Here is a 25,661-nt window from a genome sequence, read left to right on the forward strand (position 1 = left end):
GTAATGTGGCTTGAGATGTATGCAGATGTATACATGTTATATTATCTTCCAGTAATCTGTATGTAAAGTATAAAGTATGTATGTAAAGTTTACACATAACTGTAAAAATTCTAGTAATGTCTGTCTTTGTGTGGAGCTGTTCTCCCCGTGCCTCCGCTGAAAATGGGTTCCTGGCCCAGTTGGACTTTCCCAGTCAATAAATAAATAAATGTTTAAGAAATGGAGTACTGAAGCACTACTGAAGCATGAAAATGGATCTGAATCAAGAAGAATTATAATTAAAGAATGGCGGTTGATGGCACAATATGGAGGTGATTGGGTTTAGGTAGAAATGGAGATACTGAGTGAATGAGGATTTAATGTGGTGCACCATTAGTTAAAATAGGCAGGACTGACGGAATCCAGATAAGGTAAGGCAAATTATACATTGCTCTATTGATAATGGAATTATTTCTTGCTTATTCCCAAGTATGAAATAGGACAGGAATTTTATATTTTTGTGTTTGACGTGCATTTTTGTAAATATGTTCCTTTGTAAATGTAGTTTTGTTTGTTCTATGAATTTAATTTGATTCTTATCAATATAACTTGTTTATTTTACATATCTTTACTGAATTTTCAAGACATGTTAGCCACAAAATATTCATTAAATACTGTACACGATTAGAAATCATGCAACACTCAGACCTGAGTCCTAAACAATCATATTATAAATAAAATCTAAATTAACCTAATTACAAATTAAAAAGTATAGCTGTTTACACTATGTACATGATGTGTCCATTTCTGACTACTAGCTCTATTATTTAAATAAATTGTTTTGCAACTTATACAAAAATGTCTCAATATTAAACATTATCTAAAAATGTAATACAGTAATCTCCTTTAACAAAGGGGTATCATCAGTCTTATTTATCTTATTTTATCTTTTTATTGATGGGGTAAGCCACTTGACAAATTATCTTTTTTTCAGAGGTAACTGGGGAGCTCTTTCTGGTTAGGTGAATTGTTCAGAGTCGCACAGTAGGCAAATGAAGGCGGAAGGACTCAAACCCTGTACCCTACACACAGAAAGCAGCTTAGTCACAGTTTTAGTCCTCTGTTATAACTGTCAGATACATTTTACCTACCTATAGAGCTAATTTAGACCTATATTTGTAATTATTAGATCTTCCTTTCATTCCAGTTCGAATGGTATGTATAAAGGGTGCACATTACATTTTGCTAGTGTCATTTCTTTTTCTCACTGTAGCTTTTTTTTACTTTTGTTATGTACACTGTTTTCTCTATACACATTCCCATCTTTGTGCCCTCAAGAAACATGTTTTCATGATGTTGTTCCAATATGTGCAAAATGTTCTTCGTCTTCCATTGCTGCAGTCCTTACTATTGGGTATAGTCCGCATCCAGTCGGCCCGAATACCAGAGTATAAGGCTGACGTCGGTCAGGGCGCATTAGACTGACGTCAGAACGTCAGGGTACTAATGCGCATGACCGGCGTCATATCCTCAGTCTTTTTTGCCGCGTGATCCGATGCAGAAGCAGTTTTGCGAGTGCAGGTTGGCGTTCTGAAATATTTCCGAAACCGGAGTTTCAGACCGAATCAGAGTTGGCTAAGTACCCCGTTGGGGAACATTTTGGTTTTTTCTTGCCTCAGTATTTAACCGGATGTCAGAAAAAGTGAATAACTGTATTTCTTGTGGGAAACAAATACCTCATAGGGATTACCATACATTATGTATACCTTGTTTAGGGCCTGAGCACGACGTTGTTGGTTGCCGCTCTTGTGCTAAGTTTAACAAACGCACTATTAAGAGGAGGTTAGACTGTGCCAGATTAGTGTTTGGGAAGCGTTGCAATTATAAAATGCCGCCGGATGCTCCGGCGCTTCATCCAAGAAGCGCAAGGACAAAACAGCGAAGCCTAGGGTTGATGAACCGGCAGTCCCGGACGCCAGTTCTTTAGATGGCTCAGTGGAGCCAGAGGTTTTGCCAGGAGTTTCTATAGAGTCTCAGGCAGAAACTTTACTGTTACAGGATGTACCCTCTCAGGAGGCAGGCCAGGCTGAGGGGGCTTCTCAGGTAACTATTCTTCCCTCTCTTCCCAAAGTAGTTAGAGCCTCTCCTTCTGTTGCCAAAACTTCTTTTAGAGGTAGGCCAACTTCAGCTTCAGTAGGGGCTTCTCCTAGCCTTCGGGTTCTGTACCTAAGAAACATATGCTTAAAATGGCAGAAGATTTGATTACTATGATTAGAGGTTCTATGGGCCCTCCTGATAAGAGGCCTAGAGTGGAACCAGAGTTTGACAGTTTTGAACAGGGTTCAGGGGCTTCTGAATCTTCTGCGGAAGATTTGCAGGAGTATCCTCATTATTCTGATTCTGATGTGGATGATGCCACTCCTTCGGCTTCTCCTCCTGAGGATTTTTCATTTTCAGAGACTCTGCATTCCATGAGGGAGCACTTTAAATGGGAAGGCCAGGATTACTCTGATTCCAGGAAGAGGCTTAGGGAATTCTTGTTTTTACCCCAGCATAGGCCCTTAGCTATACCTCCTGTGTTGAATGTGGTGGAAGATGTTTTTGCAGAGGCTTCCCTGAACCCTGATTCTTTGCCTCCTGCTCCTGTTAGACCTGATAGGTACTATAGGGTGCCGGAAGCACATAAGTATTTGTTTAAGAGTCCTAGGGCGGACCCAGAAACTGTTTCTCAGGGGCCTAAAGGTGTTAAGGCCTCTGTGGTTAAAAATCCTGTTCCCACTGACAAAGAGGCAAGGGCGTTAGATAGGTGGGGTAAGAAAGTGTATACTTCTTCCACTCTAGCCATGAGAGCGTTGAATTGTCAGTTTCACATGCTGAAATATCAAAATTATCTCCTTTCACAATTGAAATCTAAGGTGGATGCTTTGGCGGAAGGTATTGATTGTAAAGACTTGCTGGATTTAGTTTATGTGTCTGAACAAGTGGGCAAGCATTCTTTGCAATGTGGTTTTGATGCTGTGCAGGCCTCCTCGAGGGTGGCTGCCACTAGTTCTGTTCTTCGCAGGCATGCCTGGTTGAGGGATCAAAATTTGGCTGAGCATGTTAAGACAAGGATTTTGGATGCTCCTTTACAGTCTGATGTGTTGTTTGGTTCACCTGTGGAAGCAGTTTTAAAGAAAATGGAGGACAAAGCTAAGTCTATGCATACTGTTAAAGATTTTTTGCAGGTACAGCCACAAGTTTAGTAGAAATTGGCCTGCTAAGGGGTGGACATATCCTGCTTCTGATTCCCAGTCTAGGGGTAGGTCTAGACGTGGTAGGGCAGGGCTCAAGGTTCTTTTAGGCCTAGAACAGGAGTTCACCTGCTCAGACTTCTGGTGAGGGCAGGGGTCAGTCCTTTCGTAAACAGACCCAATGACCTGCCTTTTCAACTGCCAGTAGATTCTCGTCTGGCAGCTCCTTTGGAAGGACAACTGTCTCTTTTCAAAGGAAATTGGGATTTAATTACTCAAGACAGATGGGTGTTGGACATCATTCTACCAGTCCCTGTGTCAGAAAGGGGCCTAGGATTTTATTCTCGCATGTTCCTAGTACCAGAGAAGGGGAACACGTGGAGACTGCTTTTGGATTTATCTCTCCTCAACACTTATCTGGACATTCCCAAGTTCAAGATGTTGACGTTACAACAGCTTTTACCTGCTGGGCAAAGATCACTGGATGGTAACTTTAGATCTCAAGGAAGCTTACCTTCATGTGCATATCAGGCTAAGTTACAGGAAGTATCTGCGGTTTCAAGCTGGAGATTCTCATTATCAGTTCTCTGCATTGCCCTTTGGCTTATCTACTGCCCAGAGTATTCACAAAGGTTCTGGCTCCAGTGATAGCTTACTTCAGGCTACAAGGACTTCAAATCTATCCTTATTTAGACGACTGCCTGATTCTGGCTCAAGAAAAGGAAGACCTTCTACAGCATCTGGAATATCTTATAGCAGTGCTAAGATGCCTAGGGTATTCTGTGAGCGAAATAAAGTCCAGTCTAGTACCCTCTCAAGACATGTGCTTTCTGGGTGTGAGACTGAATACAGCAGCCCAGATGGCCTTTTAACCCCGGACAAACACAAGAGTCTGTCACTTTACTTCCATCAACTATCTCATCAGTCCGTGCTGACTGCAGAGACAGTCCTTCAAGCATTAGGGTTCATGGCATCTTGTATTCTGGTGCTTCCCAATGCCAAACTGCATATGAGGAAGTTACTATGGTATCTCTATAATGTATGGACACAGCACTGCCAGGATTTAGACACTGTCATTCAAATAATACCTTGCCTTCAAAGAGTATTTTGTGGTGGGCTCAGGAATGTCACCTAAACAAGGGACTCTCTGTGACCCGGCCAGAGGCGAGTCAGATTTTACCGACAGATGCCTCAGACATTGCTTGGGGAGCTCATCTAAATGTAAAGTGGATACAAGACAAGTGGCCTGCCAGACTACAGCATCTACATATCAACATAAAGGAGATGTTAGCAGTCCAGTTCGCATTGCTGGCTTTCAAGGAGTTACTTCTTCCAGGGCAGGTGTTGATTCTAACAGACAACACAACTGTCATGTGGTACTTCAACAAACAAGGGGAACACATTCTTATCCTCTATGCAGGCATGTAATGATTTTATGGGAGACTGCGCTACGCTTGCACCTAACTCTTCAGGCAAGGTTTCTGCCAGGAGCACAGAACTCCTTAGCAGATGTGTTAAGCAGACAAATCATGGATCCCCACAAGTGGAAACTGGATCTTCATGTATTTCACAAATTGACAGTGTCATGGGGAACTCCAGACATAGATCTGTTCGCTTCTCCACTAAACCACCAGCTGCCACAGTTTTGCACAAAGGGGTTTCATCACACAGCTTGGAAAGTGGATGCTCTGTCTTTCAGTTGGACAAACCTTCATCTGTATGCCTTTCCACCTCTGCCTCTTCTTCCAAAGGTACTGTTAAAGGTCAGACAGGACAGGCCAAGGATGATTTTGATAGCTCCAGATTGGCCTCGGCAACACTGGTACCCTCTACTACGGAGTCTGGTAAAGAAGCCTCCATGGCCTTAACCTTTGATTCCACATCTGTTATCCCAGCAGGACGGTCATCTGCTCAATGTCAAGCTTCACTCTCTTCATCTGACAGCCTGGCATATTCTGTGTTGAAACACAGCAGGTCTCAACTTCCTCAACAAGTTTTAAATGTGATTATGGAAGCTAGAAGACCTAGTACAAGGAAAGTGTACGCAGCAAAATGGAAGAGATTTTTATTTTGGAGTAAAGCAAAGAATTTGGAGATTTCTGAGCCTAATTTGAGTATGGCTCTTCAATATCTTACTGAGTTACTGGACAAGGGTCTGTCCTTCTCTTCCATCAAGATTCATGCTGCAGCAATCTCAGCTCACTATGATTGTGACCCACCATTGTTTTCGCATCCTTTGTTCAAGCAGTTTCTTAGAGGGGCTAAGAATATAAGACCCCACGAGAGCTCCTACTCCTGCTTGGGATCTCAATTTTGTGTTGGAAAAACTTACTCTACAACCTTTTGAGCCTGCGGCTACTGCTGAATTGAAATATTTGTCATGGAAGACTGCTTTTTGTTGGCTATTACTTCTGCAAGAAGGGTGTCTGAGTTGCAGGCCCTTATGGCAGTCGAGCCCTTTTGATTTTCCATAAGGATAGGGTATCATTACGTACTAATCCTTCCTTTATGCCTAAGGTGGTTTCTAGTGTGGCTTTAAACCAAACTATTCATTTGCCTACCTTTTATGCAGACCTCCAAAAAAAAGGGGAAAAGATTTTGCATACTTTAGATGTACACAGGCAATTGCGTTATTACTTAAGCAGGACTAAGGATTTTAGGCAGTCTCAGCAGTTGTTTGTTTCTTTTGCTTTGAGTTCGCAGGGCAAGCCTGTGTCAAAACAAACTATTTCTAGGTGGATTGGCTTTTGCATTGCATTTTGTTATTCCCATCATGGCAAGGAGGTTCCAGCTGGGATTAGGCCTCATTCCACTAGGGCTACTGCCACTTCAACAGCATTTCTACGGGGTGGCAACTAAGGATATTTTGGAAGCAGCTACTTGGAGTTCAGTGCATACTTTCTCTAAGCATTATCACCTTCCTATCTACTCTAAGTCTAGGGCTGGTTTTGCCACAGCTGTTTTGCAAGGCATGTTGTCAGCTCCTGCTTCTTTATGATTTGCCAGCCTCCCTTACCTCTGCTTTGGGATTCTACCCAATAGTAAGGACTGCAGCAATGGAAGACGAAGAACATAGTACAGTTTTGTACCTACCATAAATGTAGATGTTCGAGGATTCCATTGCTGCAGTCCAATTACCTCCCTCCTTCCCTCTGTGTTTAGGGGTGGTTGTGTAGGTGATTTACCTGCTTATATTTTTGTATATATTGTTCATGTTTAGGTGCAGGTATTTTGGGCCTTGTCTTTTTAGGGTCTTCTGACATCTGGGGGAAGAAAAGACTGAGGATATGACGCCGGTCATGCGCATTAGTACCCTGACGTTCTGACGTCAGTCTAATGCGCCCTGACCGACGTCAGCCTTATACTCTGGTATTCGGGCCGACTGGATGCGGACTATACCCAATAGTAAGGACTGCAGCAATGGAATCCTCGAACATCTACATTTATGGTAGGTACAAAACTGTACTTTTTCTTAATTGAACATTAATTTATTTCACTTTACACACTTTTTCCACAGCATGCACACACTTTATTATTACTTGTCAGTCATATGCTTCTTATATGTTCCAGAACTCTCAACTAATTTTTACATTACTTTTACTCATTTTAAGTCTTTTCAATATTGTATGTGACTTTCCAGTCATTAAATTATTCTGTGAATTCTTTTAACTTTGTTAAAGTAGTTTCACTTGCTTTGCATACTATTTGCTTTATTTCATGTTAAATCTAATTTTGTAGCAACATTCTTCCTCTCATGAGATGACTTCTATGTTAAACTAAAGAATTGTGTACGTCATTACATTCTTTAAATCAGCACCATAAGCATCAGTAGACTCAGTGGGATTTTGTACCCTCATGAGGAGCAAATTCCAGTTATATGACAGATTCTTTATTGTTGTACAGTAACTCTGTCATTTCTGTCTCATCACAGCAAAAAAAGTGTATCTTCAAGGCTTCTTCACTTTGAGACTGTAACATGCTGCATCTTTCCATGCTTCTTGGGCCCTGCCCAAAATAAGGAATAAATTCAAATACTGGAGCCATCATTCATAACTTCCAGTTCTTGGACACATTACTCTGAGAATAAGGTTTTCCAGGTAGCTGCAGCTGCATCACCTCTCAAATGAAAGATGAAATTACCAAATTTTTGATTTCCTCTGATGCCATGTAACTTTTAGATATTCAGAATGTCTGAAATAAAGGTACTAAAACAAAGTGCCTGCAGCAAGCTTCATAAGCATTTACTTTGGTCTTTATAGGAGATGCAAGATACCATACTACATCTGTATGCTTAATTCTGACTCAGACTATTGGTATCAGTAAAGTTATTCATATATATTACTTTCATGAACCCTCATTGTCTTCCCTTGATAACTTTTCCCATTACCTGTTCAAGAAGAAAAATAAGGACCTTTACGGAATGTTTGCATCATTCGTTAGTGATAGGACCACAATACTAATTAGAGTTTCTGCCCACAGGAGTAGAAGTCCTTTGCTAGCCTGATTGAAAATCTCTGTAAGATAAGATATTACTTTCCCCCTTTCTTGCTATCATTTAATATTTCACTTGGAAGTCATAACTGCCCAGAGCTTTGCCTACCTTTAATGTGTTTAATGTCTCATTAGCTCCGTGTTCTGTTATTTCTTTGTTTAGCATTTCTCTTTCCTCCATTATCCCTTCCTATCCTGCAATTTACTGAAATCAATAAATCTCTTAGACCATTATTTTTTTTATACTGTTGTTTTTTAATGCCATCCACCTATTGGTATCCTTTAATTCTCCTGACAGTTTCTCTGTTCACTTTTCTTTCATTTTCCAACCAAAGCTTTCCCCATCTTTTCCACTCCAACCACCAGAAATGTTATCTAAGAGGTTCTGTCTGAATTGCCGGGATATGTAGACTTTATTGATTTGACTTTGTTAAGAACATGTATATCTGATCATAAACAGTAAAAACCTGTTTTAATTACTTGTATCAGGGCTACTCTTTTGAGATCATAGAACCTTGTGAGTAAGGATGGTTAAGCAATCTTGAATTTAACTTCGATATCTGTGGATGATGGGATGCAGAGGGTTGTGATTCTGGAAAAAGTTGACATTTTCTGTTGTCTGCTCTATTTGAAGATGATGATGATTATGATTATTATTATTATTATTATTATTTGATGCTTCGCACTGCAGTTGCGGTAGTTTCATTGGCAGAAGTAAAACGCAAATACCATAAATCCTGAATCCCATCTCCCTCTCTGCAGTTTCTTTATTCATCCATTCCTTTACACCTTGGTATATTTCACTTAACTTATTCTGTTTTCTGTACATCACTGCTTCTTTCTACCTTTTTTCTTTTCATGTTTCCTTATCCATGTCTTAAACTCCCCTGCCCTTCTTAATTTGAATATATTCTACCAAACTTCAGTATATTTCTGCCCGTGTCTCTTATTTGTTAGCATTATTTCCCACATTATTTCTCTCTTTTTGTTCGTCATGGACTAAAATACGTAGAGTCATTCGTTCAATTCGGTCTCCAGCTTGCAGAATTTGATAATACAGTGGCAAGCAGTCAGGCTCTCCAGGTACTAACAATTAGTTTAATGTTAACGAAGCTGATAAAGCTGACTGCAAATGAATGTGTTCCCTTAGTTAGAGGAAATGGTCCCTGTACAGAGGGTGCATAACTGGAGTATTCAGACAAGCAGGGTATACAGAAAGCATTGGAAATGTAAAGAGTTGACCTACTGATAACAGCTTTTGATAGGTAAAAGGCTAATGATGTACAAGGAATTCAAGTATACATTTAAGATGCATAGAATGAAAGTGAATTTTGTTATGAAGAACTGATGAGAGAGTTGATAAACTGAAAATTGCTAAAGCCATTCCAAAGACTGACCATGTTGGATTTAGTGGATAATGGACAACACAGGAGTTGTTACTGTACAAATAAATTAATATTGTTCAGAAGATGTATAAATAAAGCAGCCCCTACTCTTTTCAGTAAATGTTGTGTTATCTTTTACATCCGCCTGAAGTACCTCTAACTAAAGCAGATTGGACATTAGATGGATTAACATCTCACCAAAAACAAAGGAGCAACCCTACACAGAAAAGAGGGTGCACTGCGAGATTCAATTAGTGGACACTCTTGATTCCAGTTTAAGAAGCTCTGGAATTATGGGAAGTTATTCATAGCTAAAACTTTCTATAATAGCTGCTGTAGGTGTGTGTTAATAAAGTTAATTGAATTACTTCAGATATTTTACTAAATACAGCAAAGACACTTGGCAAAATATATGAGGAACATTGAGAATTAGTTGCTTCAGCCTCCTACTCCAAAGCTTCTAATCTTCTTTTGTAAGTGAACTGTTAGTAACAAAAGATCTTGGCCTCTGCATTAATTTATCCATTAGTACTGTACATACATTCATACATTCTCTCTAATGCATGGCACACAGACTGATATTCAAAAAATAGCCATCTGCACAGTTCAGATTAGACAATGGGTGTATGGCATAAATGAAAATGCCAGCACTCCAGTCAACCACTCAATTAACAGAGTGTTAAAGGAAAAATAATTTGGAAGGTCAACCATTCGACTATGACATTTTTTGGGATATAGGATGAAACCGAAGTAACCTGTAAAAATCCCAAGTGGGGACAGGAAGGGCATTCAGACTCCATGCAGAAGTCAACTTAGCTGAGAGCTTGCAGCTAGGTACAGTGAGACAGCAGTGCTAACTGTTGTGACAGTGTGTTACTCAAGGCCTATTCAGATATATCTAAATTCATTCTGATTATCAGGATGTAACAACAGACACATCACTGTTACTTTTTTAGATGATTCTTACATAAAAGATTATATGATGGGTTCTGTGATTGGGACCATTTTTGTCTTTTATATCAGTTCATTTTTTTTTCTTTGAGGTTTCTGTACTCAAGTGTATATTACAGCACATGCCATGATGACTCTGCACTATAAAAGTGCGCCTAGCCACTGAACTCACCAGTTGTTTTATGCTTGTTGTACAGTTCAAATCTCGATCCTGACCTGTCAATGAAAAGTCTCTAGTTTTGATGCCTAAAGATGTGATATCTTCTAAATGTGTTAAGTAATGTGCTGATACAAGCACTGGCATAATACTTGGCTGAGGAGCATGATTTGAATCACTGAAATGCCAGCAATTTGACTTTGCCACCTGCATATACTGGAGGGAGAAACACCTCACTTACCTTGCTATCAGGAGTATGCAGATAAAATTCCTCACATGAGGATTGGTGTTAGTCCTATACACATCCCCAGGTATATTCAAGAACACCTTCTGAAGTCCAGAAAAATGGTGACTAGTTCTTGATCAAAACCTCCATTTCAGAAACAGTGCAATGGTCACCACATATTATGAGTTCATCTTTGTCTAGTCTTTACTGAAGATGTCACTTGTGTCTTGACAGATGAAAATGGTCCTGGAGGTGTTGCATTTCTGACCCCTCTCTTTGGTGGCCGCATCTTGGATATAGCTACTGTCTTTTCCCTAGTCAGTTTGGCAGAGCATGCCTTAAGACAGTCTGATCCTGGAGACCAGCCCCTTGAATCACATGATTGTAGCTTGATGGATGTGCAGAAAGGCTAAGGGTTCTCCTTCCAGGCATTGACCTGGGCCCAGGCACAAAAAAGGATTACTGGATTGTCATGCTCCAGGACTCAAAATGCAGCCCTTTGACTTTAAGCAAGTGCTTAAGGTTTAATGAGACTTGTATGAGATCAAATCCTTAGGAATATAGCCCTATACAACGACAAGACCTGATGGAAGTTTCTGATATCCTTATGGCAGCTTTGGTAGACACTGCTCTGAGCACCAGCTCTATGTCACCCAGCATCATTGCATGCCCCTCATATTCTGAACCCCATAAATGACTGCCATGTATCAACTTACCCCTATTACAGATTTCATATTTTCCTAGTGAACCAAGGCATTGGAAAAACATTCCTTTTTTCCTTAGCCTGGATTCAAAGAGGAAATTGTTAAGACTCTGTCTATGACATATGTAGACTGAGCTGTCAAATGGCCTGCCACAGCTTTCTTTTTCAGGAAATTTTTGCTTCAGTGCCTCCCAGTTATTGAGCCTCCCTTCATTCTGATAAAAAAAAATCATTCCCCTACCAGGAAATTTTACTCAGGATCCAGATGAGAGCTGTTTGGGCCATCATGTAGGCAGCCATGTGGGTACTTAGTTTCCTTGTAGGCATCCCAGCTATGAAGATGTATATTAGAGCCTATTTCCACCCCTGGGCAGGGAACAAATGCTACAAATCACTAGGGAGGTTCATAGTAACTTCTCCACATGGATGCATGATCCCACACACCAAATGTATCAAGTTTTAAACCTCAAAGGGATATGTAGTACAAAATTTGCACAGTGTAATGTTTGCTTTTAATTTATTTTCTTGTGTTGTAATAACCAATGTGTTGCCACTATAAATTTTTACTGACATCCTCTATGAAGGTTATGATTTATCAATGGCTTGGTGACCCTAATACCTAGACCCAGTCCACATGTTAACATCCTAGCCTGTCTACCAAAGGGACCAATGCTGAACATAGTGACTTGTGCCCTGTATTTCATGGATGCACTCATCCTTTCCTCCCATTACAGTCACGCACCCAAGCCACGAAAATATCTGTGTTCACCTGGATTGTAGCCAGAGCTTTATCTCTGTCAATGGTGTTGGCTTACCTGCTGTAGTTTTCACTGTTCTGACATTGTGGCTGTAGCATCTGCTTTAGGCATGTACCTGCAGAGAATGGCCTGACTGAGGCTGCCATCATTTGAGGTTGAAGATATGCTAGATGCCCTTTTCAGAGGATAGATTCTATTTGACCAGACATTTTAGGAGCTAATGAAAGACCTGTTAGACTAGAAAAAGATCCTCTCCATTGTGCATAACTCTGTAAATCCCCTTCAGGTCTCTCCATGTCTTTTCTTCCAGACCTAGCAAATCTTTCCCCAACAAGAAAAAGACACCTAATTACAGACCAGGAGTGACCTCAAGCATTGGATAGACTTACTCTGTCAAGGACCCGATAGGTTGCTTAATTTGAGGACTTCCAGTAACCCATCATTTGTAATCTAGTGTCTAAGGCTTCTAGTGGCAAGATTGGTTAATGGAGTTTGCTTAGGCTAAGAGAGCCAATGCCACAAATCAGTGTATTTTAGAGGTGGTCATTGGCAGTTACTTTGTAGAGTCTTCTCTCACAAATGGCTACGCTCAGACATGAAGTGGTAGCTACAGTTATGTTGGGGTAGGCCCATACCGCAATTCTCAAAAGGATAATTGAATGCTGTCTTTACTTTAAAATAATGCCAGGGTTTCTACCAGTGCTTCATTTTAGTTTCAAAGGAGATATAAAACTTCATTTACATGCTGGACCTTAGCAACTTTAATAATTATATCCATTATGTAAGGTCAGAACTTCTCCGATTTTGAGTATGTCCAGGTGGTATTGCAGGACATGATAGAAACCTGACACATTCATGTGTGGGGTTTACACATGAGGTTCCTTTCATTCATTCAGCGGGCACAGTTCATAGTTCCATTCAGATGGGCGGCACAGTGGTGCAGCGGTTAACGTTGTCGCCTCACAGCAAGAGGTTCTCCGGTTCGATTCTCAGCTGGGATGCCTTCTGTGTGGAGTTTGCATGTTCTCCCTGTGTTCGCATGGGTTTCCTCCGGGTACTCCGGTTTCCTCCCACATTCCAAAGACATGCATCTGGAGCATTTCTCCCCGGGCCTCCGCTGAAAACAGGCTCTGTGGAACCTAGTCGGACTTTCCCGGTCAACAAATGTTAAATAAAAAATAAATAAATAAAAAATAAAATTAATTCTGGGAGGCACCACTTTCGGTACAATATACTGCGATTTGGGATATCTTTTTCACTCAACTGGCTCCTATTAGACCCAGAAAGGGATTTTCTGGTAGCTTCTGTGAAGTGCATTCTCCCATGGCTACAGTTTGTGGGAGCTGGCCATAAAGGATTCATGTTGATCAATCAATAACTCTAATTGATTGCCTATCAATCAGAAAAAAGTCAGAAACAGCTTTTCAGTGAATTTTGAAGGAAAGTTAATTTTGTTGGGAGGGCAAGCCACTTTACCCACATGTGAAGGAGCCCCACACACCTCCAACTTAAATATTCCTACTCCGAGGTTGCATAACCATAAGGAAAAAAAGAAAACTCCAATGTCAGCAAAAGTTGTTTCATCCAAGTTTCTTTTCCCAAACAGCATTTGCTCACTCAAACTAGGAGAAGTCTTCTCTGATCTCATCCCAGGGGACTGCTTTTGCTGGCATCAGATGGATATTGTACATTATTGGTCATTCCTACTGAGGGGACCCAGGAAGTCATGAACTGGCATCCTGGGTGAGTATAGATATCATATGATCCAAGCTTGAACCATCTTCTGCATTCTACGGTCTTGGCTCAATGGCTTTCATGATGTTTGAGCATGTTAGTTTTGTAAAGGGTTGGAAGACACCATTGTCTGTAGAATCAACACATGCTTACTGATCATCTTATTTTCTCTCTCATCAAACCCCTCCCTCCTCCACAGGACCTCTGTCCAACAGCACAACTACCTACACCCAGTTGACCCATTTGTTCCACGAGGCGGAAGACAAGTATCCCGGAGTAAGATAGGACACCTGTGGCCCATTTTCTTCCTGTCCGAGAAACTTAGATGACCCATTAATTATTCCCAGTGGCAAGTTAAGTATTAGGATGCTAGTCAGCTGCAGGCCCTGTAGAACAGCCTTTCCTTCCAATCCCCTAGGCTGCTCTTACTTGCTGTCTAGTTGGAGAGAAGAGGTATGCATGCTAAAACACACATGTTCTATTTCCCCTGGTTCAGAAGGGGAATAGCTGCCTGACATAGAAAGCTAGTAGTATGGCCTCTTATAAGTGGCTGCATTATCCAGCCGCTTTTAGGTGTCACCAAAATAAGGCCAAGCAGCCTCCATTCCCTTGAGGATGAGCAAGCTGACATTAGCTGCTGAAGCTAATACTCCCCTGCCTAACCTCTTAGGCACATGTGCAACTAATTCAATACAAGTCACCTGGGCCATAGTCAAGTTTCATCCATGTATGCCAAGGAGCTAGGGGTACAGATCTTGTTTTTCTGTGTACATCAGAATTCCAGCCCTGAAATGGTGGATTGTCTCCACCAATGTTCAGTTAGGTCTCCCATTCCAACTGATTGTGTCTTATTGGTGGTGAAAAGGGAAGGTTACCTCAGCTTTTCCATTATATTTCAGTGAAAGTACCATTCCATCATTATCCTTAGAGATGGGATTTAACATCAACTTGTTGGAGTTGTATATGCTCCTGGCCCTGAACATCTTGAAGGGAAAGATGCTTCTTGGGCCTCCTGCAGTTTGGTCCAACAACCAGTCTGTTATGTGGTCATAAACAAGGAAGAGCACATAATCACACCTCCATTGCAGATAGAGAATGCTTTTCAGAGGCATCATTTCCTCAGAAGGTCACATCCTAGACTTGCTTATCAGATCATGTGATCCTTTCCTAGAGAGGAAGATTCAGAAGCCATGCCTGGAGCTGATATTTTGGAACTAGAACACTTCAGAGTGTGACCTGTTTGACATGCAAAATATTTTTTCCTCTTCTGCGCAATGCAGCAAAGTTAAGGTGAGTTTGCAGTGAATTTATTTTCTGTCATGAGTCAAGGGAGATCTATGTATTTCTTTCCTTACTAATCCCATGCCTCCTTGAAAAATTCAGACAAGAAAAAGACCAAAATGTATCCTCATCACTTTCTGATCACAGGGAAGAGTATGGTTTCAGGTTCTCAGATTCATAGTAGTACAGGAAACTCTACTGATATACAAGTGATTGTGTTGGCAGCTGACTCCACCTTAGTGTCTGTCTACTGCTGTAGATCCTCTGATCCCACCAGACATTCTGGTTTAATATATTAGAAGTGATTAAAGCTAACTGAAAGTTCCACCTGGCAAATGTGCTCTGCTAAGTAGAAAATATTTTGCATTTGGGTAGAGGAGTATCCAGTAGTACCTTCCTCAATTTGCAGGTTATTCTGACCATTCTCTTACAGCTGTCTGATTTAGGCCAAACATTTCCCTTATTTTTATTGCATGTCATCTATTTTTGCATATTGCGACTTCCTAGAAGGGAGAATTGTAGCTCAACACTTGTTGGTCAAGCAGTTTCTGAAGCTGGTTCTGCATCACTGTCCACTTTGAAGCTCTTCTTCCCTTCTTAAGATCAGAACTTTGTGACTGATGCTTTTGATTATCCTTTATTCAAACCAGCTAGTATAGTGGCATTAAAGTTCATGTCTTGGAAAACGAGTTTCTTAGCGGTCCATCACCTCAGCTTGCATGATCTTGGAGCTGCAGACCCTTCTGTGTAGAGATTTGTGCACAGATATATATTTTCTCCTGAAATTGGTTTCTGTTCTCCCTAAGCTAGTGTGTTCACATCTGTGTTTTCCTTGCTAGGGTACAAATACGTAAAAATATGATAGATATAACATGCTTCTCCAACGGGTTTCCAATAATACCCCTGATGATAAAAAGAAAACCGAAGAGCTAAACAAGAAATATCTTTATATTTTATCTCATAAGATGAATATGGTGTTGGAAAAATTAAAAATTAACTCTTACGCTTTATCACCCAAACATATGCATAACTTGTCTAAGAGGGTTAAAATGCATTCTAAGTCTAATAATATTGTTAAATTAATTCACAAAGGCACTAAAAAGGAATTATGTGACATTTGAGACATTATTCATGCTTTTAAATACTATTATAAAGACCATAATAAATTTGTTAATCTAGAAGCCAATCTTTCAAACTTAGCCTGCCTTTTCTTTATTTATTTATTTTATTTTATTTTACATTTGTTGACCAGGCTAGTCTAGCTGGAGAAATTTCCATTTTCAGTAGAGGCCCGGGGAGAAAAGCTCCACAGAGTGAGATACATTCAGAGATAAAAAAAAAAAAATAACATACAGAAAAATTGTCATACAAAAATGTAATAGCAGTACTCATTATAATGAAAATCTAAGAGTTAGTAATAGAGTTTGCAAGCAAACATTAAAAATAAAAGATAGCAAACTCTTCTATATAAATAAAAAACTACTACAAGAGTTAGTTACTAAAACACTCAATACAATTGAATTCTCAATTAACCAGTTGAAAAATACTGATTAGATTAACATAGAAAGGAGTGAAGGTAAGGAGAATAAAGTGAGAAGAGAGTAAGGGAAAAAGTGGGAATAGAAAGTGGTGAAAATAAAAGAGCAAGTACTGCAGAATAGCAGGTAGAGAAGTAAAGGGAAGAGAAAAGAAAGACAAAAAAGTACGCAGAGTAGAAAAGAGAAGAGAGATGGTTTTATTTAGGTAGTAATAGTGATGGACTAATCAGGTTTATTACAGGAGCAAAGCCAGTGATTTTGGAAATGCACTTTAATGTTCTGTTTGAAAAGAGGCAATGAAGTTATCTTTGTTATGCTAGTGGGTAACAAATTCCATTTTGTCCCTATAGCATTGGTAAATAGAGAGTCACCAGCATTGTTATTTGATTTTGTTGAACTTGTCAGAAGTTTGCTGGAAGAGCGGAGAGAGTTGAGATTTTTATAAGGGGTTATGAGTTGTGAGAGTATGGGGGTATTATTAGGTTGGTATAGTATTTTATGGGCAATGCAGAGTTGATGGATTAGAAGATAGTTCTGAAACTCTGGCCAGCCTAGAAGTTTTAAGTTGAGGCAGTGATGAGTTTTATAGGGATTACCAGTAGCAAAGCGGGCAATGTTATTATAACAGGTTGCCAGTTTGTTAGGGCTGTTTTTTTTGAGGTTAGTGAAGATAGGCGCAGCATATAGTAGAGTTGAAATAAGATGAGAGTGAGCAATCCGTGTTCTGGTAGATGGTGTAAGAAAAGGTCTGATTCGATATAAGGATCCTATCTTTCTGTTAACTAGTTTTGTGGATACACTTTTCCATAATTTTGGACAGAGGTGGAGATATCTCCAAACTTCAGGGATGATTCCTTCTAATAATGCTTTTTAGTTAGATTTCTATGCTGTCTGAAGAGTAGGAGATCTGTATTATTTGTTCCTACTTTGTAATTAGTTTTTATAGTTTTAGCTATCCAGTCTAATATGCTTAGTATGTTTATTATTGAGCCTAGTAGTCAAGTTAATGGTTTGGGTGAAGCCGAAGGGGTTAAGGGATGAAGGATTTTCTGCATTAATGCTATTCCAGTCTATGTTCAGGTCTCTAGAATGATGGTTTCTCCGTGGATAAGTAGCTGATATGCAACTAAGATAATCTTCAAGTATTGGTATATTGTTACTAGGGGGCAGGTACATACAGATGATATGTATGGATTTTTTTTTTGTCCTAGAGTTCGTGATCAAAATAATCTTTATAAGTGATGAAGTGCGGTGCTTGTTTGTAGGGAATGCAGTAGTATATATTTTTTATCGCATTATGCTACGTTGAATACTTGTGGGCAGTAAAACAGTGTACATCTTGTACCCTTTATGTAACTGATTTACTACTATCGGCTTCAGGCATCCAAGATGACGTTATCTAGTGGACTTCTTATGTTGTCCTGGCCTATTGCGGCGTTTCTGGTTATTTCTTGTGTTTCGGAAGCATCTGATGAAGTCCAGTAGTGACGAAAACGCTGAGTGAGAAGGCGTTCATTGTGTATTTTTTTGCGTGGCTTTCTGTGTTTTACTGTGGATTAAAACGTTTAAAACCAATTTTGGAAGAGGTTCTTTTGCTTCACTTCCATTTCCAGTTTTTGGGTTGGTTGGTGATTTGTGGTGGTTGGCAGACACCGGTTTGGCGTATTTTTCAAGATTTATATATAACTGACATACTCATAATAATAGAAGAATATTAACTCTTATTGAATATTTGAATAGAGGTAATGAAGAAGCTTTGATAATTGGCTTGGATATTGAAAAGGATTTTTGATTCTTTAAACTGAGATTTTTTTTTTATTTTAAGTCCTAAACGTATTTGATTTTCCTTCTTCCTTAATTATTCTCTTAAAAATATATATAAACACAATTTAGCCCTTGTTAAACTAGGTCCTTATACTTTGGAATCTATCCCCCTATGTAAGGGCACCAAACAAGGTTGCCATTGAATTTTTTTGCTATTTTAATATAAAATAATCCAAAGTTTAATGGTACTGATATAGATATATATATATATATATATATATATATAAGTTCTAAAATGTTATTTGCAGATGATATTTTGCTTATATTACCTGATTGAACAATAACCTCATCAGAGTTAAGAATGTTCAGTAAAATACTTTGGCAATTTCTGGTCTTCATTTTAAAAAGATGTTATGGGAGAAATGGATCCTGAGAGTACTCATGGCAGTATGGAGAGAAAGGTGTATCCCAGATGACATGAGAATAAGCATATGCCAGTGCTCAAGAAAACAGGAACATTCACAGTATAGAGGTATGAAACTCTTATCACAATGCATGAAAGTTCTGGAGAGGGTGATTGATAAACAAATACACAGAGTATTAGAATGTAAGATGTAAGATGGGAGATGAGCAGTTTGGAATCAGATGAGATGTAGCACTACTGATCCAACATTTGCAGTGAGACAGATAGTCAAGAAGAAGCTAGAGATGAGGAAAGTGTCCATATGAGCTATCCTAGATTTGGAGAAAGTATATGACAAAGTTCTAAGAAAGCTGATATAGGTAATCCTGCAGTGCTTCATATGCCAGAAACATTGGTAGTATTAGTGCAGGCATTGTACAAGGACCCAGTGACTCAAGTGCAAACAGTGTTTAGTCTCACAGAGGGTGGGTGTGCATCAGGGTTCAGCCCTGAGCCCATTGCTGTTCATACTGGTGATGGACTACATTACGAAACAGGTCAGAGGTGATAGATCAACCAAGTTGATGTATGCAGATGTTGTGGCATTACAGGTAAACTCTGAGCAAGAACTTCAACAAAGGCTAGGGAAATGGAATGCAAAAATGAAGGCATGTGAGATGAAACTGAGTACAGATAATGCAGTTGTAATGCCAGCAAATGAGGGGAAATCAGAAGAAACTGTGAATTATGATTGAAGGAAAATAGTGCAACAGGTTAACAGCTTCAAGTATCTGGTGGATGGTTTAGGAGAAGGCAGGTTTGAAAGAGGAGTTCAAAGCTAGAATCAGAGGGGCTGCAGCCAATGGTCACAAGAGTATCATGAATAGTGTATAACAGAAGAATGCCAAAGAAGCTAAAGAGCATGGTGTACAAAACAGTGGTACAGATAGTACTACTGTATGATACAGAAACCTGGGCAGTAAATGCACAGGCAGCTAGAGGTGATAGAGATGCCTGAGACAGGTGGTATGATGTACACTATGGCACAGATGAATAAATGAGGACATAAGAGCAGAAGCCAGAGTAGCTCCATTTGTAGAAAAGGTCAAACAAAACAAATTACAGTGGTTTGGGCACATGTGCAGAAAAGCAGGAGACAATCTGATGAAGATTTGGGACAGACAGGAAGAAGGCATGATGCAACGAGGGTGCACAGCAAAGGGATGGATGGATTGTGTGAGAGAAGACCTGTGACATTGAGGCATAATTGTCAAAAAAGGTAAGAGAGTGACATTGAATAGAGAGAGGTGGTGACATTTGACACTCCAACCCAATGTAAAAAAATGAGAAAAAGGTGATTGTTGTGATGATGATTATGAAACTTTTTTGATACATTTTGCTCTGCATTTGTCACCCATCTCTTTTTTCATTATTCATTAGAGTGCATTTTTTTCTGAAGAGCAGTCATTTTTCTGCATAATTCAGATATTGTTGCTTTTGTCCTATGTGAGATCACTGAGTGCTGCAGTAATGTTGCATGTACTCCCTGAAAAACACACCATAGTGTCAGAGCTGATTCTTGTGAATTATTTTACAGACTGAGCTAAAAAACAAAAAAAAAGTCAGACATACCTTAAAGGAACTGTAAAGAACTAGTGCAGACTGTTGCTGTTGTAGTCAGTTTTGCACAGTGAATTTGCCAAAGAAAAACCCAGGTAAGATTTATCGTCATAATTTCTTAGTATTACATTTGTTTGCATATTTTAGAAATGGGATTGTGTTCCAGGTGGTTCCAGTTTATATACATTCTCGTGTAACTCTCTCGGCAGTGCCTGTAGGAAGGGTTTCATATTTTTATTGGCATTGTTTAAACTGTATATAACTCCCTGCTGTCAGTGTATGAACAGTACTGTATTTTGTGTAGCTGTAGTATAGGCTATAGAATTTTGGTCTTCAGCAGTGCGATGTGCTGTGTCACATATTTTAAACTTATTAACACACTTTTATTAAAACACTGCTTTGAGTACTACATTGCAGTTCATTTATCTTGACTATGCACAGCCTACCTGTGTACCTGCTCTGCTAGTAGAATGAAGGCTACTTCTTATTTGGGCTCTGTCTGGGCTTCCTATTGAAATGTCAGCAACCATAAAAATGAGTACTGCCACAATGGAAAAAAAGACCGAAAATGCAGGAGAAGAGCGAATATCAAACATTGCTCTTCTGAAAACTAATAGGAGACAAGCTCCCCTGCATCCCATATACCTCCAAACTTATATATACCAACTCTGACATTGCCATACCTTGGAAAAAAGGGTATATTCTAAGAAATGTTAGTCTCGGATTTAGTATATGTAAATCCTTTTTTTTTTTTTTTTTTTTTTTGTTTGTTTGTTTGTTTGTTTTTTTGGTCATTCAGTCTCCATATTATGGGACTCGCTAAAGCGGACCTGACATGTCAAGCAGTTATCCTCTCTCTGTGTCTGTCCTCAAGACCAAGTAATATGGGTCAGTGGTAGTTTGACCTCAAGTTCAGCATTGGTAAGTCATAATAATCATGTATCCTTTCCTTAGCACAAGGGCTAAACTTTGTGATTGAGCATGCTTATCCCTGCCTTAATACGTTCAGATGAATAGTTTGCTCCAAGCAGTGTCTAATTCACAATTCTCTTAATAAAATTTAGATTGTGACAAGTACTTGATTACGTATTCCAACATGTAAACAATTCTTGAATCGCTATAACAGCTGGTTAGCTGCTATTAATGTACATTTAGCAGCTAATGTAAGCTCTGTCTCTTACTTGCTGAGGTTAATTTAGTGGGCCGTTGTGTTGCCGTGCAACTCTCTCTTTGAAACTGTGAACTTGCACTGTCCCTGCAATGGTGGTAAATTGTATTTAGTGAATGCAAACTGCAAAATATCATCATAAATGAATAGCATTATGAATATTCTTTTTAAGAGCTGTTTGTGTATAATCTAACCCCCATGCAGAACCCACTAGATTTTGCAGAAGACCTGGGACTCTGACTTAAGTTTGTTGATATGATACCTAACTGCTTTTGCTGTGAATATTGCTTAGAACTGCTAATGCTGTAACATAGTAATACCTGGTATCTATAGTGACCAGAGCTACTCTCCTCAAAAGGTGGGAAACAAACATTTCACCATAGTACTTTTCAGTGAAACACAACTCACTTATCCATTTTACGGAATGTACTGGATGGCTGACAAGTCCCACCTACCAAAATAAACCCTATACTAAGATTTCATAAAACTGTACTAAGTTGTGTTTTCTGAAGGTGTGCAAAGGAGGCTCTTCCCCTACTGGGGAGGAGGTTAATATTAATTATCTTAGCATTAAAGGTCTAGCTGTTGGAGCCAATGCTGATCAAAAAACTGATATTCAGAAAGTTTATCATGGTTTGATGAAACACTGATGCATTATTGTATTTTTCTTTTAGCTTCCATTTGCTTCACATTTAATGGAAACTATATTACACAAGCTGCAAGAGCACAAAAAGCTAACCGAAGAATATGCTGTGCTAACCAGAGATGCTAGGTGACAACTAACGGGACAACTTGTGAGGGAATAATTCAACACTGTGAAGTGCATTTTGTAGTTTTATTTATATATTTATCTTGTGATTTGTTGACAGTTCCAACACTTGAATTATGTGAAATTATGAAAATAAGCAAGAAAATATGATGATTTTTGAATAATGATTTTATGTGTGTGCACACATGTGCATGTGTGTGTGTATGTATGTATGTGCGGATGCATGCGTGTGTGCTTTTTTAAATGCAGTTTTTTTATTCTGGGGTCAGATAATTACTAAACTTGAATTACATGAAGTTAAGCAATAGAAACCATTTCTGAAAAAATTATTTTATGTATATGATCTGTAAATTTACTGTTGTTCAGAAATTTGATTATCTGAACAGTTTTTAACCTATTTTTATATGAATTCATTTGATAAAATATATGCAGCCAAATTTACCTGGTGTGACATCTTTATAAGATGCATTATTCTATAGATAACGCAATTATATTTTATGTGTGTGTTTAAAAGACAGTTGCTGTTCTTGTATTTATTGTATTTGTTCACAAAATAGTTTACTATACTTGAGTCACATAAAATTAAACAATATAAAGTAAATAATTTCTGAATAATGATAAAAGGAAATGTTTGCAACCAAATTTAAGTAGTGTGAGATCTTTGTATGATCCATTATTCTGTGGATACTTTGATGATAATATCCAAAGAATACCAATGTAGCAGGATTAATAGCCAAATGTGTACAAATACAATTGTATACATTATCAGGAGTTATCAAATTCCCAGATCACAAAATATCATGTTTATGCTGAGATTATTTGGTGCATCATTATATGATTAAAATAAATCAGACTACAGTTTCTGACTTCTACCAGAATAACATCCTTGGGTGATACCAAAGCATAATGAAATTGGATAAACATTTGTACCTTTATAAAATAGCTGCGTATAAACCGAAGTCATTTAATATGTACCAGTACGACTCAGAATTCACAGCGTCTAAAGACAGAAATGTGCTATTTTGTACGTATATTTTATGTAGACGTGCATAATTACCATTATGGGGTTTAAAACAGTGGCATTATTCTCTATACACCTAAAATGCTATCCATTGTTTAACACATTAAAAACAGGTTCCATATTCAGGCTGCATGGTAAAGAGGATTATAACAATGATAATGACCTTGGTACTGGAAGAGCTGGCCAGATGGGTGTGAGTGGGTTGCTTCCATTGTCTTGCACATCCTGTGATGCAAAGCAGTTTGGTCTTGTTGCATTAATGATGTTGTGAAGGCCAGGCATCACAGCAGGAAGGACCATAATTCATTCCCACCAAACAGTGCATCATCTCTTTATACACCTATCCAGTGGCCAGTATGGTGGAACACCCAGTCATCAGGTTTGACATGGAAATGGAGAAGTTAGGGCATACAAAAACCCTTGATAGCTGCTGGGATATTCACCTACTGTGGTTGTTCTTTTGCTGTGGGTTAGAAGGACTTGGATAGCTGATGATCATAGTCATGAGACACAAAAACACAAAAGAAGAAAACAAGCTCCCATTTTTCTACTTTAGTGACCATTCTAGTGGCTGCTAAACATCCTGTAACAGTTGCATGAAGTCTGCTCCCTATGTCAAGTTTTATTAAAGATCTTAAGTGCTTAGTTAAGCAAGACAGCAACACTTGGCAAAGAGCCTCAGAATGATATTTTTGGAAGGTCTGATACCACAAAACAAATTCACTGAAAGCCACTTTCAACAAAGTTAAAAGAAAGATTTCTTTACAGGGGCACAACCCCATGCATGGTAAGGGAAGCCCATCACACTGACCCAACTTGTATATAAACCATCTCCAAGGTTGCACAAATGTAAATGAAGGGGCAAACCCCAGGTGTGCTGAAAATCTTTTTCATTCAGTTTATTTGTAGTAGTGATGTAATATTTCTGAAACAGCAGATTCAGAAAGCAAAATAAATAGTTATAATGAGAATAGACCTGTTTCTCCTCAACTTTTTTTTGAACATCTCTAAGTTTTACATGTAATGGTAAAACCATGATCTTTATACATTTCTGCATACACCGGATAGCTCTTCCATCTTATTCTAATTTCTTTTGTTTTATTCATAAGTAAAGTAAATGATTTTTAGCAACCCTCGTGTGGCTGCAGCAAAATCAGAAGAACTACTTGTCATGGTATATATATTTTTTAACTGGATAAGAACACTGATCCCCTTTTCAGCCATGACCCAGGCCAAAAGTGGAAAGAGGCAATAAAAATTTTGAGCACATCTGGCCCATCCCACTCAGTGGTACATGGTGGCTTAAACTCCTTAGAACTTGTGCCTAGAAAACTGGAGGATCTTCATATGTAGGACAGTCTTAGAAAGGGAGACCACCACACCATAGGAAACTGCGAGGACAGACATATGCATAGCTGACAGTAGAGGATGCCTGAAGTTAGTGATGGCAGTGGATAACAAAAAAGTTTATCCAGGATCCCAAACATAACTTCAGCTATTTGCTTGACTTTATATACAATATACTTTTTCTAAACATGGTAAGAAGAAAATCTAATTGTGAGAAACTTTCCCAAGTATGTCATTTATGTGTAAATATAGTTTTCATGAAAATAGTTCTAAAGCTGTGTGTTGCAGACCTCTTGGATATCAAGCTGTCATTTTGAACTATTTAGAATTAAATCAGTGTCATAGCAGAGTGCTACAAAGATTGATGTAGAAATCCCCCTCGGTTTCCATCCGATAACTTCTATGCATTCTATATTCCAATGTTAACAATCAACAACAGAATGAAAATAAACAAGGGCAATTAATCAACCTTGAATGCAGCGCAAAGTATTTACAATTGCTTATTGATTTTTTCGACCCGCAAGAGGAAGCGCTATTGTCTGAAATTAACAGGCTACAGAGTGACATCTACGATAACTTTTCACTAACTGTGTTAGGTGATAGGATGGACACCCTCTATGAGAATATTCAGAATTATGAAAAAAAGCTGCAAGTGACCAAAGTTAGAAAGTTGCAGAGGGACTTTGGTGACTTCAGAAATGGCAAAGTTTTTCATGGAGTAGAAACAGGAATGATACACGCCCTATACGATATGAGAGTGTAGTTGCTGGGACTACCAGCAATGCTAGCAATGAGTCTACCCCTATTGCTTCCGTGGAATATTTCCCACCACTCCCACTCAGAACTGAATTGGAACTAGGAGGTAATGTAACAACACCATTGCCTGTAGTAGTATCTCATTTGGGGTCATGATTCTACTATCAATAACAGGAATGACATATGTAGCTTTATATCAGTAACTGATCGTAAGTACGAAAAGCAGGTAGTCAAACCAAAGGAACATATAATGCAACGGTCAAATCCTGCTACTTGTAGTAAAGAACTCTACAACACCGATGACGTCAGGTATGAGCCGTTTTTTGTCAAACAAACCATTCCCGATCAGGGGAAGGCCCAGGAATCGACTGAGAAAT

The 25,661-nt window shown here is 39.0% G+C and overlaps 1 protein-coding gene across 1 annotated transcript in view; it reads left to right on the forward strand.

Annotated features, from left to right (window-relative positions):
* Positions 1-25,422, forward strand: part of CNTLN (centlein) — a 3,122,808-nt gene extending 3,097,386 nt beyond the window's left edge. The window contains exon 26 of the mRNA XM_044061293.1: positions 22,066-25,422. Within this exon, the coding sequence (XP_043917228.1) occupies positions 22,066-22,167 (102 nt within the window). The 3' untranslated portion in view covers positions 22,168-25,422. The remainder of the gene's footprint in view (positions 1-22,065) is intronic.
* The last annotated feature ends 239 nt before the right edge of the window (positions 25,423-25,661 follow it).

Source organism: Protopterus annectens, chromosome 2.part0 (genome assembly GCF_019279795.1).
Source record: "Protopterus annectens isolate FY-2018-M chromosome 2.part0, PAN1.0, whole genome shotgun sequence".
In the NCBI taxonomy this organism is placed as follows: domain Eukaryota; kingdom Metazoa; phylum Chordata; order Ceratodontiformes; family Protopteridae; genus Protopterus; species Protopterus annectens.